This window comes from Thermobia domestica, chromosome 12, assembly GCF_964235325.1.
Source record: "Thermobia domestica chromosome 12, izTheDome1.hap1.1, whole genome shotgun sequence".
Classification (NCBI taxonomy): Eukaryota; Metazoa; Arthropoda; class Insecta; order Zygentoma; family Lepismatidae; genus Thermobia; species Thermobia domestica.
The window spans coordinates 176,416,710-176,438,712 of record NC_137465.1 but is presented as its reverse complement, the minus strand read 5'-3'; the positions used below and the strand labels follow the sequence as shown (position 1 = coordinate 176,438,712).

General features: G+C 35.5%; 1 protein-coding gene across 1 annotated transcript in view; it reads right to left on the bottom strand.

Moving 5' to 3' along the window:
- The window catches only part of LOC145666846 (matrix metalloproteinase-21-like), a 227,550-nt gene that overhangs the window by 35,567 nt on the left and 169,980 nt on the right, over window positions 1-22,003 (bottom strand). The window contains exons 7-8 of the mRNA XM_081734421.1: window positions 15,976-16,153; window positions 12,512-12,663 (exon numbers count right to left, since the gene is read on the bottom strand). Coding sequence (XP_081590547.1) covers window positions 12,512-12,663; window positions 15,976-16,153 — 330 coding nt within the window. The remainder of the gene's footprint in view (window positions 1-12,511; window positions 12,664-15,975; window positions 16,154-22,003) is intronic.

Below are 22,003 nucleotides of genomic sequence, written 5' to 3'. Positions count from 1 at the left end.
GGAGATTCAACAATAATATCGGTTATTTTTGATCATTTTTAAATTTCTCTCCGTCCTCCTCCCCTACGTTGCTTCGTCAAATTGAATAGCCTAAAGTAATCCCTGCCCCTAAACTCATGTAGGCTGAAAATTTGATTTAGATCGGTCAGGTGGTTCAAGATTGAATTCACAAAGGCAGTCATTTATATTTTATTTTTTTACATATACTTCCCCCTCCCCCTCCCCTACATTGGCTCGTCAAAGTGAAATGGTAAAAAAACACTCAAGGCCCGACCTTCATGTATATAAAAAATTAGATCGAGATTGGTTGATTGGTTCAAAAATTATTAGGTTTTACTAGTTTTTATTTATTCGCTCCCCTACTCTCCTCTTAGAATGTACCGTTAAAGTGAAATTAGGAAAACGTTTCCAGATCCGAACCTCATATATCTTGAAAATTTGATTGCGATCGGTCAGATAGTTCAATAGTTATTAAGTTACAAAAATAGTCATTTTCAGTCTTATATAAATTGGTATTTATATATCTCCCCTCCTTCTCCGCCCCCACGTGCTCCGTCAAACTTAAATTACAAAAACGATCCCAAGTCTAAGGCTCATCTATGTGGAAAATTTGATCAAGATCGGTCGAGTGGTTCAGGAGTTATTAAGTTTTATTTATTTTTACATTCCTCCCTCTCAGTTCTACCATCAAAGTGAATAGCCTAACCAGCCCAGCCGGGAAACTCCTCCATGTTACAAATTTGATCAAGATCTGTTATTCGGTTCGGGAGATTTAGAGTCAAAAACAGTGTTTTTCAATTTTATATATATTGAAATTAGTGTAAAATCCATAGTTTTCGCGGTCGCTGAAATATATATATTAGTAGTGTCGAATCTAAATATTTTCCTATGGAGGCAAGGTAAAATTTTACGGCACTTTCCACCAGCCCCTCCCCCCTTTCCAACAGAACGGCGGATGCATCGCTTTTACCACTAGCAATCCTCTACATTGAAAATTTTCCCAAATAGGCAGTACTGGCTTCGATAGAAGGAAAAAAAGAGTTTGAAGGGCCGGATCGGGGTAGGGGAAAAGAAGATTCACAGTGTTAGGCAAATTTCAATTGAATTAACAAATAACAATTAATCTGTAAATTTAATTGTTAATTGGAATTAACAACTGAAGTAAGTAATGGTTAATTGTTAATTGCAGTTGGCCATTAATAAAGGAGAATCAATTGCAATTAATCAATCGATTGAAAGTAATTGCAGTGGAAAGTAATTGCAATTGAATTCAGTCATTCAATTGCAATTGAAATTAATTGGCAATTAATTCAATTGCAATTGATTTCCACAGCAATTACTTTCAATTGATTGATCAATTGCAATTGATTTTCACTTATTAATTTTCAACACTGTAGTTCAGAGAGGTTGTGGGGCAATGAAAACTTAAGCCATGACCAGTTGACCTACCACCCATCGTGACCCACGACCCACCGTGACCCACTCTGACCCACCCCCCACCATGAACCACTCTCACCCACTGTGACCCACAGACCCGTAGAAACCCATTATCATCAACTCTGACCAATAATTCATGACCTCTTCTCTACTGACTAAAGAGGTTAAACTTGTAATAAAACAACGCTATGAAATTATCACTCATTGGAGTTTGAATTTCTACGATCAATCACTCAAGAACCGCTTTATTACAATAACGGTAGATCTGACCTTTCTAATATAAATAAAATAGTGTTTGTTTGAGTGTCTGTCTGTCTATCTGTGTGCGGCCTGTGAACCAGACGAGTGGACGAAAGTTTTATAAATCTGGTCACGGGTAGCTTGGTCTAGGCCCCAGATCAAGACGAAAGGTGTTTTTTTTTCAACCGGGACCGGCCTGGGGACCAGACAAGTTGGCCGAGAGTAACCAAATTTTGGCCACGAATACCTTGGTTCAGGACCCAGACCAAGGCGAAGCGTTTTTGACTAAATTCCAACCAGGGATCTCAGGGGGCGTTTACCGGGACAAGTAAAAGTAGTAAAAATGACCGAAATAAGTGTCGATTTGATAGTTTTCGCGTTCGCTGAGATCAATGGTGAAACTCCGATCGCATTAACTTCCAAATTCACCCCATTCGGCTGCAGGCCGGGGGTCAACTGAGGGGAAGCGATACCGAAACGTAAAAGTAATCTAAAATGACCGATATTAGTGTAAAATCCATAGTTTTCGCGGTCGCTGAGATAAATGACGATACTGTCATTAGCGATTATTTTCTAATTCAGCCACCATTGTATGCAGGCCGGGAGTCACCGGGGGTGAATTGCGAGACATGCAAAATTATGGAAAATGGCCGATATTAGTGTCAAATCCATAGTTTTCACTGTCGCTGAGATGAATGGTGATACTCCCACAGGCGTTGACTTTCAAATACAGCCGCCATCGGCTGCGGGCCAGAGGCGTTGCTTTTTCAAAATTGGAACCAGAGTCCATAGGGGCTTTTACCGGGATATGTAAAAGTAGTAGAAAATGGCAGATGTTAGTGTTACATTCATAGTTTTCGCGGTATCGGCTGGAGGCCAGAGGGGATTTTTTCACAATTGGAACCAAGGGGGTCTCAGGGGGCGTTTAACGGGACATGTAAAAGTAGTAGAAAATGACCAATATTTGTGTCGAATCCATATTTATCGGGATTTCTCAGATGTATAGTGACATCCCCGATAGTGTTTACGTTCAAATTCAGCCCCCATCGGCCTTCCCAATGAAAACACATGTATGTTGTTGGTTATATATTCACACAAAATATATCCAATTATAGAAATGTTTCTTAATTGTTCTTCCGTTGTTCAGTTTGTTTACATTGATACTTTATCTGATCAGTGCGAAGAACGGGCATAACAGCTAGTACGAAATGGTAAAGTGTTTCTCATGGACCAAATTACAATGAATTCAATTAAATAGATAATTATTATAATTATCATTGATAATTATTACCTTGTTGAATTATAGATACTTTTCAGTGGAAAAAGGATTAAAATTTGAAATCCAAAATCAAGGTAAAGGAGATCAACGTAAATGAAAAAGTATAAAATTTTTCATATAATTAAGGGTACCGAAACATAAAATTTCCATGTAATTAAGCTTACTGTACAAATTGTATATCTCTTTTTCCCACAATTTAATTTCCTTGTGCTCTGAACGCTAAACACAAGCTTCAGAAATTATTATAATAGAAAGCAGTGGATATATAATGCGAAGCACTGTATTTTGTTTCTCAATTTGTTTCTCAACTAACATCGATCGTTTTCGATAATTTTTTACAAATCAACCCACTACCAATTTCCCATATGTAGAAAGTCCTTCCTTCCATAAAAGAGATTTTAAAAAATGCAAGGACACGTTCTGTTTATTTTTAGCTCCATAAATTGATGTCGAGTTTCGTGTCGAGCCGAGTTTGACAATTAGCTCCCTCGTTCAGCTCGTTTTAACTCGTTTTGAAATCATGATTTGATTATACTGGAAAGAGCAACCATGAAAAATGTAAACAGTAATATGGAATACTTTTAGTGGTGCTCATGACAGGGTTGCATTTTGTCTTGTACTTTTAGTGCATCTCGAGGAGTGCATCTCGTCTCGATAGCGAAACGACTATAGATTTTTATAACGAGACAGCATCAAATGCCGTGAGAACCGGCGTCATTAACTTGTTCCGCAACCAACGAATTTCGGGATGGTTTTTTGCATAGTTTTGTGCCAATTTGTACGCCTATTCTCACTTTTTGTGCATCACCGCAAGTGAATCAAAGTGAGCCTACAAATATGGCGAAACAAGTTTTTTTTTATTTTCTGCGGAAATACGGTTTTAGGGGGCAAACGCAACCACCCAAAATTTTGGAAGTTGAGGCCCGAAAGGCCAGAGGAAGTAATCCGAAGTGAATGAAATTGTGCACAGATATTGTAGACATAAAATGAGGGAATACGAGTTTCTTATTTTCCTGAAGAAGAAAAAGCGCATAGGTGGGACCCAGACCCCTCCAAAACTTAGATCGTGAAATATCAAAAGTGCTAATAACAGTATGTCAGAGTACTTGAAGGACATGAAGAATTTGAACGATATATTTTGTAGGGACAATACGCAAAAAAATAAACGAATATGTTTTTTATTTTGTGCGGAAAAGCGGTTTTAGGGGGCAAAAGTCCCCTCCAAAAGTTTTTGAAATTTGGGGCCCAAAAGGCAAGAAGCAGTGAACAGAAGTGAATGAAATTGTGCACAGATATTGTAGACGTAAAATGTAACAATTAGGTTTCGTATTTTCCTATTAAAAACTGTTAAGTGAGTCACGAACCTTTTGAACCGTTTATTGCGAAATATCAAAAGTGCAAATAAGCATACGTCAGAAGTTCGTAAAGAATATGGAGAATAGCAACGAAGCTTCGTATAGGGACAATTTGCAAACCAATAAGTTAAACGTGTTTTAATATTTGCGGAGAAACAATGTTGGGGCCTATTCCCCATTCGAAAAAAGTAAATATTACCGTAATAGCGCAGGAAGGAGTGGACTGAAGCAAGTGAAATTGTGTGTAGATATTATATAGTCCCTATGTAAAATAGGGCATTTCGTGTTTCTCAAGTGCCTCTATCCGTTTTGCTTCAAATTTGGCTGATCAACAGCAAACTGAACATAAATAAATACGTGTTCTTGTTTATGCTCAAAAACTTTGTAAGCGTTAAAGCTGCTTCCTGAAATACTATAAAATACGCTATAGTGTTTTTGCTTGTACTCGATCTGCTAAATTGAAAAAATCGGATGGAGACAAGACACTTGTGAAACACGAAAGTCATATATTACATATCCAATATCTACATACAATTTTGTTCGCTTCGGTCCACTCCTCTCGCTACTCAACGCTATGGTCCATTCAGCAGTTTTTTATTCTTTCAAGAAAATACGAAACACGTATTCTCTTGTCTTACCTCTATAATATTTGTGCACATTTCATTCACTTCGGTCCACTTCTTCTTGCCTTTTGGGTCAAATTCCAAAATTTTGGACGGGGGCTCTTGCCCACAAAAACCATTTTCCCCCTAAAATTAAAAAACGTATTCGTTTATTTTTATACTATTATTTATAGACAAAGTTTCGTTGCAATTTTTCATGTCCTCTAGACACATCTGAAATACTCTTAATAGCACTTTGATATTTCGTGATCAAAGGTTTGGAGAGGTCCGTGCCCCACCCAACCCCCTTTTTTTTTAGGGAAATACGAACCCTGTATTCCGTCATTTTATGTTTACAATATCTGTGCAAAATTTCATTCACTTCGTTTCACATCTTCTTACCTTTCGGGCGCGAACTTTGAAAATTTTGCGTGGGTTCTATTGCTCCCTAAAACCGTTTTTCCGCAGAAAATAGAAAAAGTATCCCTTTATTTTTTGCGTATTGTCCGTACACCAAGATATGTCGCAATTCTTCGTGTCCTTTACACACATCTGACACATTGTTACTAGCACTTTTGATATTTCATGACGAAAAGTTTGGAAGGGTCCGTGCCCCACCCAGCCGTTTTTTTTTTCAGGAAAATACGAAACCCGTATTCCCTCATTTTACATCTACAATATCTGTGCACAATTTCATTCACTTCGGTTCACTCCTTCTTGCCTTTCGATCAACAATATTCAAAATTTTGGGTGGGTGCTTCTATTGCTCCCTAAAACCCTTTTTCTGCAGAAGATAAAAAAACCCGGATTCGTTTATTTTTTTCGTATTGTCCATACACAAAGTTATATTGCAATTCTTGATGTCATTTACATACATCTGACATACTGTTACTAGCACTTTTGATATTTCATGATCAAAGGTTTGGAGGGGTCCGTGCCTCACCCAGCCGTTTTTTCCAGGAAATTACGAAACAGGTATTCCCTCATTTTACGTCTAAAATATCTGTGCAAAATTTCATACCCATCGGTTCATTTCTTTTTGCCTCTCGGGCGTTAAGTTTCAAAATTTTGCCCCCTAAAACCTTTTTTCCGCAGAAAATTTTTAAAAAACGTATTTGTTAATTTTTGTGTATTGTCCATACGTAAAGTTATGTTGCAATTCTTCATGTCCTTTACATACACCTGACATACTGTTTCTAGCAATTTTGATATTTCGTGATCAAATGTTTGGAGGGGTCCGTGCCTCTCGAACCGTTTTTTTTTTTTTTTTTAGGAAAATACGAAACCGTATTTCCTCATTTTACGTCTGCAATATCTGTGCAGAATTTCATTTACTTCGGTTCAGTTGTTCTTGCCTTTCGGGTGTCAACTTTATAAATTTTGGGTGGGGCTTTTATATTGAACGTTTACATTATGTAACTTTTTGTTTTTGATGAGATTCTTGTTTGGGGGAGTAGAGAAATGCTTTCCTCTGGTATCTTTTTTTGCCATTCATCTTGTTTGAACTGATTAAGTAAGATAATTTTGTAACTTTTGATGTTATTTAATTCCGTCACGATAATAAAATTGACATTCTTAACAATTTGTTTTATTCTTTTATTTGCAGTTTGCCACACTGATATATTTCTTACAAAATTGAAGTTTGGTCCAACGCCTTTCGAATTCACAACCAACCAAACCGCCGAGGTTTTTGGGTTGCCTGCTATTGCAGGAAAAGGAGAATAGCAGGTGGTAATGCACTTTTGGAGTCGTGTATACATGAAGCCTTCTTACTAGGAAGAGAGAGAGGGGATGTAAGGATTCTGAGAAAATAAAGATGGCGGCAAATTAAACATTAGTAACCTAAGTTTCTCTAGTCGGTGGCAATGAGCGTTGTGGTGACTGTACTTCTTCAATGTCGTTTTCGGGGTCGGGAACTGATGGCATAGAGCAGGTAACAAATTATGATGATGATGAGCAGGAGGAGAATGATGAAGATATCTAAACGCATGAAAGAAAAAAAAATGTAAAATGAGAATAAACAACAACAAAATGGCAATTATTAAGTGTACAAGGGAAGGACAACAGAGTCTCATGCATTTTAGAAGAGGATAAGTGACATAAGGATCAGCGAAATGGACATTAAGCAAATGGAGAAGAAAACATTACAAGATTTTGGGATGAATTTGTGTAAAATGCTGCATAAATCTTGTACAAGAAAAAGGAACTAAGGGAATGTTAACAGATAGCAAATAAGGCAGATTCTGCCAACCGTGTTGAATTCAGACATTTTCACCCGGGGGGGGAATGTCAACTCCTCGGGGGGAGGGTTGTTTTTCTGTATTTTTGCAAGAAAGCAGCATATTTAACAATTCCATTCACATACACATCTTACCTAATATTGAGACTAATTGCTGATAAATATTCAATGTGAAATTATAATTAAAAAAAAAAAAAAACAATCGTTTGATTTCATCTAAAGTATTAAACAAAGACTGGCAAAAATATTTTACGTTAAACTTTGACTGCTATTTAAAGTAGCTATTTTTGTTATTATTTCCTATATTCAGTAGTTACTGTTTGTTACTAATGTAGAAGATTTTAAAAAGATTTAAATTAACTCAAATATTTTTTGTCCTAAAACAAACACACACAGAAATATCTTAACAAAAAGTTATCATTCTTTCGCACACTTCTGATTCTAAATCAAGCATATTAGCCTTGGTTTCTTCACTGCATACACATCAATAGTTTAGTTTACGAAATCTTCAGTAGGATTAGTGCCGTGTCGTGGAAAATCAGCGCTAGGCGCGAGAGTATACGACGGCACCCCCGTATATATGAGTGAGGTCGACAGACCAGCCGCGAAAGGTGAGAAAATTTTAAAAAGTAAACCATGCTTTTCCTTGATTTTGAGCACTTTTCATTACTTTTTTCCTTTCATTTTATATAATATGTGCACATGTGTTTTATTCCTTTGTTTTTCTTTCCTTCTTTTTTTCTTTTTCCCTCTCGAATTTTGCACCCTTACTTCGGCGCCCGGGGCCGTCGCCCCGCTTGCCCCGCCCCCATGGCACGGCTCTGAGCAGGATCTTCATCACCTTCAATAGGAATCTTTCACTTATATACTACTATCATATTGATAAATTCTATATAAGTCTCTAATCCAGGAGGATGTGGTTCGGATTCCACGTTAATCAGTAGGTCCACGTCTCATATAGCCTCGCTGCTGAAAGGGACGCTAAACTAAAATCAACTCAACTCAACTCTAATCCAGGAGGGATAACTGTTCCTCCCTGATCCCTCTAAATGATGCCCTCTGAATCTCTTCCTTTAACTGAATTATTTTTAATTAAAGAAAGGTGTGTTTCCTTTAACAATCGTAAAACACATTTACGTCTGTTACTTCCGATGCGAGAAATGGGATTTAGGTGCCCTATTTCAAATAATGCAAGAACTGTACATTTTCACGAACTGAAGTCTGTTGACATCAGAGATCATATGGAATGATCGAAAGATCTTCCCTATCTTTCCTTTCCTATCTCAACCTGTGCTAGTGCTAACTACTAATATACAATATAGGGCGAGAGTATAGTACCTACTAAAATACAAACCTTTCTTCAACAGTTGACAATTTCATGTTCTGCCAAACTCGGTTAAGAAATACAAGTTTTATTGGCTATTTGGTATTCTATCTTAGATGTTACATGTTTAATATTTATATAGAATGGGTCTGCGTCATTTATATGTATATTGAGAGATTGGATTTCGTCTGCACGTGCACGGAAAGAAAACAAATAATTATGTGAAGTAATTTCTACATTTTGTGACTGAATTTTTTTGTTTCTCCGGGGGGAATGAATTTTCTTCGGGGGGAGATTCCCCCCGGGCTACCCCTTGAATTCAATCCTGCTGCCAACCAAAGGAAGAAAAATCGATAGTTTATCCATCTACTGTGACATTTTTATTTAAGAGAGAGCTGAAGGGAGGATAGGATTAGGGGAATTTCAAATAGAGTACTAAGAGAGAGGCCATATAAATGAGTAAAACATCTACACTCAAATAAGGGAGAAAATAAAGTATACAGGTTGAACCATTTATCTTGAAACGCCCTTGTAATTTTTAAACTAATTGACAAAAATCGATAAAATTATGCATGATGAGGATATCGTTTGATATCGACAGGGGGACATTGTTTGTCATACCCTGCTATATCACTAAATTGATAGCGTTCCTAACTAAACTCAAAGTTGTATTTTTTTTTAAATGGCACTACGCCAGAGAATTACATTTTTTAAAAATCTACATGTTAAATGAAAACTTACAATATTACTTTTATTATTCAGTGTTACAAATTAAAGATGCTACAGTATCACAAACATCCGCGAACATCCAAATTTTGGAGGCCTCTACAACAGTAACAACGTGAGATGGACGTGTCAATGCATATAGGAAATACCATAGTGTTGAACACTGCGACCATGATATGACGTATTTTTAGCAAGTAGGAACAAATTTACAAGGTTTTGAAAATTTGACTTCCTTTTCAAAGATTTTATTTCGAGAAAAAGTGCTTAGATAATAAGTACAACATCTAATTACGTAGGTTTATAATAAATGTAAAGCTCATAATAGTTTATAACAATTTCATATCTCAATTCGTTCCAGAGAGATAATAAGCATTGTTGAAATTTGCAACATTGCTTAAAATTACGTAAACTGTGAGAACTTGTTTTAATTACAACTTCGAAAAACTATGTTTGTAATTTTATAAAGGCAGTTGAAAACAACAGTTCTTTAAAAATACTTTTCCGGAACTACGTCATTTTAAGCAGTATAGCAATCTCTACCTATGTTTCTCATGCCTTCGGAACGGGTTGAGATATCAAATTGCTGTAAGCGACCCTATGATCTTTACGTTTATTGGAAACCATTTATATGTTTGGATGAGATACGTAACTAAGCACATTTTCGAAATTAAATCTTTGAAGAAAGTAAAATTTTTAATTACTTGTAACTTAGTTCCTACTTGTTAAAAGTACGTCATACGATATTCGTAGTATTCGACACTAAGGTACTTCCGATGTTCATTAACACGTACATCTCATTCAGGGGCGGATCCAGGGGGGGCGATCGCCCCCCCAGAAGAGGAAACGTTCTTATTTTATATATATAAATAAAATCCATCCCAAAGTTTGGAGCCCTTAAAAGTAGCAGTATGACAACCCACCGCCCCCCTAGAAGTCGGCCCTGGATCCGCCCCTGATCTCATTTGCGTTATTACTGTTATTATTCCAAAATTTGTATGTTTATGGTTGATTGTGATATTGTATCGTTTTTATTTTGTAACAAGTTTTTATTGTAACTCCACTTAATCGTTATGTTAATATGGATAATACAGTAACACAATTAAATTTGCGATGTTCACGTTTACACAGCTCTCTATAACTATTAGGTTCAGGCATTAACTGAGACAGAAATACAGTCAGTGATTCTGCAACCGAGCAAACTCAACAAAAGGTTGGTGTTGTCAGATTGGAGATTAAAATGTACTTATACAGGGTGAGTACAGAAACAGTACGTGATTTTAAAGTGCCATATAATTAACATTTAATTGAATATTTACATGAAATTTTGTACAGAGCTCAGTAAACTAAAAGTATTTTCCCATCTATCTTTTCAGAATCCTAGTTCTGACCAAAGAAGCTAGAGGACAGTAACATCGAAAATGGTGTTCACCCCACAGCAACGAAGCTGGTGCGTTTTACAATTTGCAAAAACAAGCAGTTTTGTGAGAGTGCAGCGTGATTTCAAACGACAATTTAATGCTGATCCACCCACACACAAATCCATTGTGAAGTGGCATAGAACGTTTATTGAGGCGGGGTGCATTTGTGATCAAAGAAAAGGGCATTCAGGGCGACGTCCAGTCTCCGAGGAAACTGTGGAGCGCGTAAGAGCAGCCTTCGTACACAGCCCACAGAAGTCTACACGTAAAGCTAGCAGAGAGTTGCAGATGCCACAAACACCAGTAAGCAAGATCTTACTCAAGCGTTTGCGGTGTTACCCGTACCGACTGCAGTTGGTTCAGAAGTTATACCCACAAGACAAAGTAAAGCGCCGTGAGTTCTGTGAGACTATGCAAAATTTCATGGAGGATGACGAAAACTTTCTGACGATCATTTTCAGCGATGAGGCGACATTTCACTTAAGTGGAAAGGTGAATAGACACAATGTAAGGATATGGGGAACCCAGAATCAGCATCAGTGATGCTGTCAACTCCATCACACCGGATATGCTTCACAACGTGTGTTGGAGCTAGATTACCGCCTCGATATTTCCCGCGTTACAGGTGGCGCGCACATCGAGTGTTTGTGATTTCAATTATTGCTACAAAAACTTTTTGAGTTTATGTATCACTGTTCAAAATTTCAGCAAAATATTCCTTCGCATATTAAATTTACACTAATTTAAAACCTGGGACTGTTTCTGTGCTCACCCTGTATAAGAATTGAACTAGTTTGTGATTTTCAAGAGTATGTGAAACAATTTTCTTCTATATCAGTATTTGCACTATACAAAACTTCATTGATTTTTGTCAATTAGTTAAAAAGTTACAGTAAGGGCGTTTCAGGATAAATGGTCCACACTATATATACCTAATCTATCTAATCAGTGTTGCCAGATTAGGCTACAAGTAGCGGATTGGGCGATTTTTTAAAAGTGCCCACGCTACCGAAATTTCAAATTGAGCGACACGCTACTTTTTGGACTACTTTTAATTATCTGCAGGCTATAAACCTTACGAATGCGCTACTCCTATTTTCATATATGAAATCACAAATTATTAGTTTTATATAATATAAGAAAAGTTTTGTTTGTTGAATATTCTATTCGCAATGAACAATAGTTTTGCTGAAACTAACATGTTCGATACTAGTTCAATTCTTATTTAAGTACATTTTAATCTTCAATCTGACAACACCAGCCTTTTGTCGAGTTTGCTCTGTTGCAGTATCACTAACTGTGTTGTCTCAGTTAGTTATAGAGAGCTGTGTAAACGTGAACATCGCAAATCTAATTGTGTTGCTGTAGTACCCATATAACATAACGATTAAGTGAAGTTACAATAAAAGCTTCCAACATTTGTGGCTCCCAGATAAAGTGTTTAGGAAATGAATTAAAGAAGTGAGGAATAGTAGTACTGTGAACGTTGTACTGTACAGTGTATTTCAAAGCCCATAAAACTGACTTAAGGAAACATGTCTTCTTGGAAATTAGAAAGGTCTTCCATTTTATACTATTACTGTCTGTCTAGTTCATTGTATAATGCAATTCTGCTGCTTCTGACGTAGTATGGGATTTGCTCTAACGAACCACCTCCAACAGTCTGAAATTGCGGCGCCGCCTGACCGTTGTCAACCTAGATATCTGACGTATTATAAATGATTAGTAAAAGTGTATAGTTGCAAAATAATTCATTTTTATGTTTGGGCTATAAATAGTTCAAATTCGCTACTTTTGGAGCGCAACCTCACAACTTTTTAACCTCCATACCTGGCAAATCTATCTGTCTATATTCTATCCACCAACGAAAGATGTGTAAAAGAAGACAAACCTTGAGAAGATTCGTTCCATATCTAGAGCCAACTGTGAACCAGTCTTCTTCATCGAAGTGAATTTGAGCACCTGTTGCTCTGCTACTTCTCAATGCATGGCTCAGTTGTCCACCCAGACCATCAAATCTATTTAAACAATCCATATGCTCACCTGCGAAGCAAATGCGAAAGAAAACCATAGTCACATTGTGCGTTTAAATTTGATTATTGAACACGTGAAATGTTCAATATTGTTAAGAATCATTTATTTATTACTGTAGACGTATACATTAAGAAGAGAAAAGCAATACATATGTAATATCATAATGCACTCATGTCCTAAATAAAGCAAATAATAAAACGAGTAGGACATGTGGTACGTATTGGATAAGCGCGCATGGTCCATAGAGTACTTATTGATTGTAAACTCTCTAGACAACAGGTTACTGAATAAGCCGAGGAGATGGGAGGATAATATACATTTAAATTGAAGTCTGAGGAAAATGGATAATAATTCTTGATTAGCAGTATAGGACTCACCGATAGGTTTTGTTTGTGGCAATATACGTGTAGATTCATGAAGTTATAAAGTTACTGAATTTATAACTGGTAATAGACATAAGAATAAGATAGACGATATTACAGAGTGTAGCGCATGCATATCTGCGCCTCCTTCCGTACACTTTTCCATAATTAAAATTTAAATGAAATTTCATGAATGATGGATTGGCAGACATATTATATGTATTTATTTTTCCCTTTTTTCTCTTTTTCTCTAAAAAAAGAGAAAAGAAAGATTTTCCTCTTTCTTTTTCTGTTCTTGTTTTTTCTTGAGCCAAGAAAGAAAAGGAAATGAAAAAGAAACAAAGGAAGATTATATATATATATATATATATATATATATATATATATATATATATATATATATATATATATATATATATATATATATATATATATATATATATTGTAATATCTACCAATGTGCCAATCCATCATTCCTGAGATTCTGGCTCAATATGTGATGAAAGTATATGCCTCAATATGGTTTGAAAGGAAATTATTTTACCATTATGGAATCTGAGAACATATTTTTTGCTTTGCTACAAGACGAAAATACCTAAATTCATGAATTAGCGTCACGATGGATGCTGGATGCTAGAGAATGTGCGAGAACTATAGATAAAAAAACCAGCAGAAATGCTACAATTTAAGGTTTCTTATTAAGCTTTGATAATGAGATTAATAGTAATTGAATTGAATGGGTCAGGAAACCATATGCAGACCATAAGCCATCATGTACCACACGTTGTAACTCTTAAACTAATTGATGTAAAATTCTGAAATTTTGTATGATGCAAATATCTATTGACAGAGGGACATTGTTTACATACTCTGTAATACTATAGATTAACAGTGTTGTCAACCCAACAGTCGTAATTTTTAAATGGCATTACGTCATATTATTACATATTATAAACAAAAAATAATAATATCACATTTGTTATTCAATACTGTATTGCAAACTAAGGACGCAACAATATCACAGATATCCAAATTTTAGAAGCCTCTACGGCAGTTATAATGTAAGTGAAACTAGCGGGACACTGTGCATCTAAAGTACCATACTATCAAATAATATAACCATGGTATGACGTACATAATGAGTAGGAACGATGTTACAAAGAGTAGAAAATTTGACTTTTTTTTTTTTTTTTCAACAGAGTGTTGAGATAAGTATCATGTTTAATCACACAGATGGTTTCAGAAGACGTAAAGATAATAACGTATACAATTTAATATCTCAAACCGTTCTGGAGCAATGAAAAACATGGGTAGAGATTTAATACTCTTTAACATGACTCTTACTTAGTTTGTAAATTTTTCTCATATATGTTACTTCCCTGTGTTCTACCACATTACAGTAAGAGCTTTTGGTAGTTGTAATTAAAATAAGTTCTTGCAACTATATAATGTTAAGCAACGTTGCAAACTTTACCTTGAAAACCTTTTATGTAATTGAATACAATACATATGCAAGTATTTTTTTTCGAAATAAAACCTTTCAAAAGAAAACGTCAAATTTTCAATCACTTATAATTTTGTATTCATCTATTAGAAATACATCATATCATTCTCATAGTATTTTACACTAAGGTACGTTGGATGTGCAGTGCTTTGTTTGTATCACTTGCGTCATTGTTGTTGTTGAGACCGCTAAAATTGGAATATTTTTGAATATTTATGATACTGTATCGTTCTTCGTTTGTAACAGTGAATAATAAGTGTGGCATTGTAAGTTTGCGTTTAATATGTTGATTTGAAATACATTATGTATTAATCTGACGTAGTGCAAGTGTAAACAATCTTTATGTTGATCTGACAACACTGATAAATGTTGATGACATTGTACAATACATCAAACAATGTCTTTCTGTTGATATTGGTATCTTACAAAATTTCAGCGTATTCTAGCAATTAGTTTAAAAATTACAAGGATGTATCAAGATAAATTGCCCATCCTGTATATTCATTAATGAATTTAAATTTATCTTATCAAAAATATTAAAATATACATTACAAAAATTGATTTCTAGAAAGCAACGGGCATTTAAATAAACGCGAGAAAGAAACCAGTCAACTCAAACTACTAAAATTGTCTTTCATTAAGAGCCTGACATAGCCTACTAAAAATAATACAAACTTTACAATTTTTCTTTTGCTTGTTTTTCATAAGTGGAAAGAGATAATAAAATAGAACTTACCACAATCATAGACAATGTTATTCTACAACAGAAAATATCAATCTGAAGAATTTTCAGTGTTGCCATCCACAGAAATTACAGTGTTGCCAGAAAATATTTCTCCCAAAATCTAAGTCAAGGCTGCGACTAGAGGAGCGAACTCGACTGCATTTGATTATGTATTATGATGTCTTGGAATCCTGTGAGCTACTTTTTAAATAATTGTTTATTTAGTTTGTAATAAACAAAATAGTTTTAGCATACAGTTATTAAATTTAATAATAATATTATTTAAAAAGTAGTTCACAGGATACCAAAATAATAATATACGAAATCAAATGCAGTCGAGTTCGTTCCTCTAGTCTCTGCCTTAACTTAGATTTTGGGAGAAATGTTATTCTGGCAATACTGTAATTTCTATGGATGGAAACACTGAAAATTCTCCAGGTTTATATTGTCTGTTGTATAGTAGAATAGCATTATCTATGATTGAAATAGGTTACATTTCATTATCTCATTTCAGTTATGAAAAACAAGCAAAAGAAAAATTGTAAATTTTATATTATTTTAAGTATGTAAGGATCTTAAAAATAAATAAATAAATAAATAAAGACAAAAAAATTTCCCACATAAATCAATGTACTGAGAAACTAAGATGGTGAAGGTATTTAAAATAAGCTTAATGACAAGAAACGGCATGAAAGTTATCTGACGTAAGCCCTTAAAATGCATAATCTCACCTGATGCAAATCCCAATAGTATATCAACATCTGTGACTTCAGATACAAAATCTTCTACAAATGTCCGTGGAATAACTTCAGACCAAATTCTAAATGCCAAAGCAATTGCAGATCTTTGTTGATCGATGGGAATATGTTGGCTGTAACCAGAACTTACAAATCTCCAAGTGATCACATCCTATGTCCACAGTGAAAAGAAAAATTAATATTAGTTTATTTTTTTAATTTCTTTTTCTGGCCAAGTTAGTACGTAGTCATGATCTCGTCCTTAAGATAACTGTAAAGTACCGTCGGTTTTGGATTTGAAAACAAGGGGTACGATAAGCAAAACAGCGCTCCCTCTCTCACCTTATACAGAATGAAAATCGATTACAAAATTGCACACTGTATTTTATATATTACAATACCTTTACGAAATAACCTGACTAAGAGGGCCGGCGTTAAGCCGATTGGACCGATTGCTCCCAATCGGGCCCCGCGCCAAAGGGGCCCTGCGCTAGTGCCGTCTACTCTACTCTCCCGTGCCATTTTAACAGCATATTAGGCCCTAGAGCAAACAAGTGTGTTGTGATCCCTTCGAATAAATTTTGCTTCTTATACATGCCATTCTGCTCGCGGGGCCCCCGCGGCTAAGTTTCTATGGTACCATTAAGATGACTGCTACTCTCGGTTGTCAAATACACACAACATATTGAAATACAGGTACATCCATTTACTTTACAACGGAGGGTATGGCATCTTCCTAACAAGTAAATGAATAGTTTGTGTTAAGTTTCCGGACATAAGCAAATATTTTCTGAATTTAATGCTGCAGTAGTTTCTTTCTTTCTTTCTTTTTTTTTTTTTTTTTTTTTTTTTTTTTTTTTTTTTTTTACGTTTACAACTTCTGTTCATCCCCAACACCCTTAAAACCCCCACAAATTTCCTTACACACCTCTGGGGGTAAAAGTATTGTTTTCCTTGAGTTTGTATATATATAATTATTTTTGGCGCACGCCCTCTTTTATTTTGAACACCCTACTAAGTAAAAGTTCCTGGCGTTCTTACTGATTATGTCATGTAATAGTACCGTGAATACCGAGATAGATCAAGTAAATCAGCCTCTGCCCGACTTCTTTGCATATCCTTTCTCTTATTTTAGCTATATTAAAAATACAAAACCAGAGGACAAATTTTGCCCTCTCCTGCGAAAAATCCCATGGATGTATTTTTTAAAATCAAGTCAGGAAAACCGAATGTATATTAGCACGTACTGAATGGGTGGCTGCTTATGAAGGTTTGTCTTCTAATTCGAATAATCCAATGGAAAATATGTCATTCATCTTCCATCAGTTCCTTAAGGTTTATGATCGTCTGATCACCATTTCATTTTGTCTGCAGTCGATAACGATTTCAAGTTGATTACACCTTTCATAAGTAACTACCTACGATGTTCTCACCAGCGTACATGAGGTTTTCCTGACTTGAATTATTTTCAAAAAGATACAACTGTTAAGAAATCTTTGAACCAATGGATTCATATTAATGTGCATTTCATTATATCTTACAAATATAAACTTATGGAAACATAGATTTCATCATTGTACTTCTTCTAAAATTCTAGCCCAATTTGATATATTACATGATCCCCTTCCTATGTTAAAAAAAAAGTCGAGCAAATGGCGGCCATGATAAGCATATTCTCAAATAGATGTCTACTTCCTCTCGGTTTTTTAAACCCTTTTATCCATTAAACACATTGTTATGACTTATTCTGGTCAATCACGTTTTTGGTCTCTGCGGCCGTCTTTATGGACGGAAACACTTTAAATTTTGCTTATGCTTGTTTCTTGATATTCTACACTTCTCTGCCAAGTTTGGTCAAGAAACTAGATTTCGACATCGATACGTTTACTTGTAAGAGAAGAAAACTATGAAATACTGGTACTTCTTGAGGCACAAGGCAATACTGGTACTATTGCGAGGCACAAGAGTGAAATATGTATTTTAAAATTCATTCATGTCTGCATTTCCATTTGAGTTATTTCTCTGAAAAAATAGCTGCTATAAGCAATGAACAGGGTGAGCGTTTTCACCAGAACATTTTGCAGATAGAAGAACGTTATAAAGGGAAATGGAAGCCGTCCATGATGAGAGATTACTGTTAGTTCCTCCTGGAAGAGGACTCCACAATATAGAAACGGAAAAATCTTTCGAAACCGTCTTTGCCCTTAATCATTTCTCTTAATCAAGCTTATAAGTAAACATGCGGGGTGTTCCAGGGATAAACTGACAAACTTATCAGATGCGTTAAGGATCTTAATACAAGAGAAAAAAATTCTGCGACTTTGGTCGGAAACGCTTAGTTACGGGAGGAGAGCCAATTAAAAGTTATTACTGGAATTGGTCATTCCTCTTACCTTTTTATTATCCCTATCTCTGTAATTAAGCGTTTTCGATCAAAGTTGCATATTTTTTTCTTGTACTGAGGTTCTGACCACATATGCGAAGTTTGTCGGATTTTCCCGGAACACCCTGTATATGAATACGTAATAACGATATACACATAAATTTGTAAATGATGTGTTTGCAATGTTTAGTATCACATACATGTATTTCCTTCATTAAAACTTAGAATTTTCTTCATAAACACCTTTTATTTTATATCTCAAATTACATTTACTTCTGTCAGCAGCTAATCATCATCATTATCATAGCAAAAAATCTGAGGGTCACATGAAAAAACTGACTGCATTTTCGTTTTCAGGACGTTTGATTTAGTAAGGTCTGCATTGTTTTATATCTGCTCATTAGTGAAAGTATGTATTACTGAAACTATGTGTAAAAATAAATAAGTAAATAAATATATAAATAAATTTAATTCGTATTTAACCTAAAATAATTTAATAAATTTAGGTTTTATTTTAACAACTTTTCAATATTTCGAGGGTGGGCACTAAAACAAGTAGGCTAATATTATGACTGCCCTTTTCAGATATGATATACTAATATCATTAGATGTAGATTTACATGTAGGCCCTATATAATTTTATATTGAAATGTACCTTATATATGTTTAGTCTATATAACTTTCACGTACTATTTAAGCACACATTTTGATTGCCATTCATTCTGACTGCAAAATCTCTATTAAACTTTTGGAGTGAAATGAAAATGATATACTTTTTTTTTTTTTTTTTTTTAATTTGACGTCCTAGGATTTGTTCTTAGGAGATGGATGATTAATTAAAGGGTGTGATTATGAAATTAAATTTTGTGTGCTCTCTCACCTGGAATCAGGCTCGAAACTATGTGCACCATAGGCGCACGCAACCACTAGACCAGCAGGAAAACCGCAATATATATATATAGGTTCTACAGATCTTAGTGCAAGTTAGTTGTAAACCTGGCGGCCCCGCAAAATGTTCCAAATTGGGTCCCGCAAGTTTTTATAGAGAGAGTTTGGCTACGGGCATATAATTTGGAGTACTCACCAACTACTTCTATAAAAATTGTTGTGGAAGTACCGCAGAATTCTGAAACATGGATATTTGGATAGGGCACACACTAGTCCCTAAGTGAAGTTATGACTCGACTACGGAGCTATGGACCTTTAAAGTTCATTTTTACATGTTTTCGGTAGCCTACAACTCCGAAAGGAAGCATTCATGTACCTAAGTTGGTCTATACTTTTTGTTTTATCACCTCCCAAACGTTGTCGGTGTTGTTTTGAAACATCCCCTATAACGAGTTTTTTACATGCTTATTAATACAGAATAATTAGCATAAAAACCTTTTTGAATTGTAGTATGTGTATACAGTACTAGTAAAAAAGAATCCCTATAACGAAATAAACCTCTATATTGTCTTTTGTATTTGTTAAACACAGTATATGATAAGAATTATAAATACAATATTTTTTCAATATGTGTTCCGAAAGTCGACAATTAACTTATGATTGATTAGAATTAGAATTAGGAATTAGATTTCTGGGTTTTTGGCAGCTCCAACCCATCACGTATGTGGGATAACGACCCTCGGCGAATTGAGGAGGAAGAAAATATTGGGGAAGGAAGGAAGCAGTCTGGGACCTTATGTTTGGTACCATCCCGACATTTGTCTATGAGGAAAACTCAGGAAAACCTCACGCAAGATTTGAAACTTGCTGTCACACTTTTTTGACCGAATCGAACCCTGGACCACTCGCATCAAAGGAGATAGCGTTAGAAACTACGCTATGCGGGATCACTAACCTATAATAGAGTATTACCCTAAAGAAGGTGTGCCAACACAGAAAAACCTCACTCAAGAAAACCATGTCCTATCAAAGAGAATGGACCCCTGCACCCACCCATATAACCACATAACGTAACAAAGCCTCTTTAAAAAGGATACAATATTTAGGTGAAAAAAATCCGAAATCTGAATTTCTGGTAATATTTTATCCACATTAAAGAAAGAAATGGACCAACCAAATTTTCAGAGGTACATGTCCTGTTCCTGTACTACCACATCAAATTTTAGTTTTGTCAATTTCCAAATTTTAAGAGATGATCCTATGCACCCCTCCCGAAATTTGAGGGGGTGAGCCAACGTATCCACTACCAAAATTTAGAGACGGTGGTCCTATGTATCCTTGGACCATAACCCCTGTATCAGGTACTTAGGAACAAAAATTCGTGACATACTACTCTTTAACGATTGTGTAACTAATAATTTCTTAAAATGTGGATTTAAATGAGTTTTCAATACAATTATTAATGCAATCCTGCTAAAGGTGTCAACAGGACTTAAACAGGATTCATGTGTTTAAGTGATTAATATTTAAGATTATGCGGTACCTGATGAGAGTTAGTAAAACAGGGAACAATATGCTAAAACGAAAACGCTTAGCAGGTTCGGATCCAGCATTTTCTGAAGGGGGTGCACCATAACTACCACAATAACCAGTCTCATTGGAACATTTCCAAATGACATGTGACGATATTCTTTAATCTGAAAACGCTGATACATAGAACAAAGAGAGAGAGGGGGTATTTTAAAGAGGGTCGCAACTGATGTGCAGGAAAAATTGTCCTCTCTTCCTGGCTTCCCTACTTGACAAATATTATATTGCTTTGCTTGGTGAATCCTTTTCCTTCAACCTTCAGAAAATTGACGTAAACTATTGCTTTTGCAAAACTCCGCTTTCTTTTAGCCCCATACGGAAACACGATGGAAGAAACTTTCGGAAAGTGTTTCTATTTTTACTGCTAGCTTCTCATTTTAGATAGTGTATATTTACAACGTAGGGGGGTGCACGTGCACCGGTGCACTCCCCGTAAATCCAACCCTGAGGCTTAGTTTCAAATATGACTTATAGTAGTTAGTAGACTACAGCAGAAACTTTAGAACACATGGGAGTAATCTTACAATATTTACAATACTTATAAAATGAAATTTGATACGGGTACAATAGATATACACACAGGGTGGCACATATGTAACGCATGGGTTACAATACGCCGACAATTTTTTGTTTGTTACCGATCGTTATTTTTGTTTTGCAGGACTGTGAAGTAAACATGGGACAGGGACGGATAGAGCCACCGGGCTACCGGACGGCACCTGGTTCGCCCCCTCAACGAAACACCCTTAAGGTGCAACACATAAAAGAACATTTCGGACTGAATAAACCTAGATTTAAATTGTGAAAATCGATGCGGTGTCATAGAAAGAAGGCAAAGTTATTAGATGCAGATGCTGATGCTTGCAAAATGATCATATATCTATTTAGTGCCTCTAAACCTGCAAGACTATCAACTACTCACTACCAACAAACTGAATATAGTATTGAAGTTAGCGATCCTACCTCATATGCTACGAATGGTATTGTCAGAGAGGAAAATGAACAGGAAAGCTTTAGTTTCATAAATGGTGAAATCAGTTCTCCCACCATATCAGCTACGAATGTCACTGTCAAAGTGAAAAATGAACAAGAAGATTCCTGAGTCTTGAAATTAGTGCGCTTCCAACTCAGCTACGATTATTGCTATCAAAAAAGAAAATG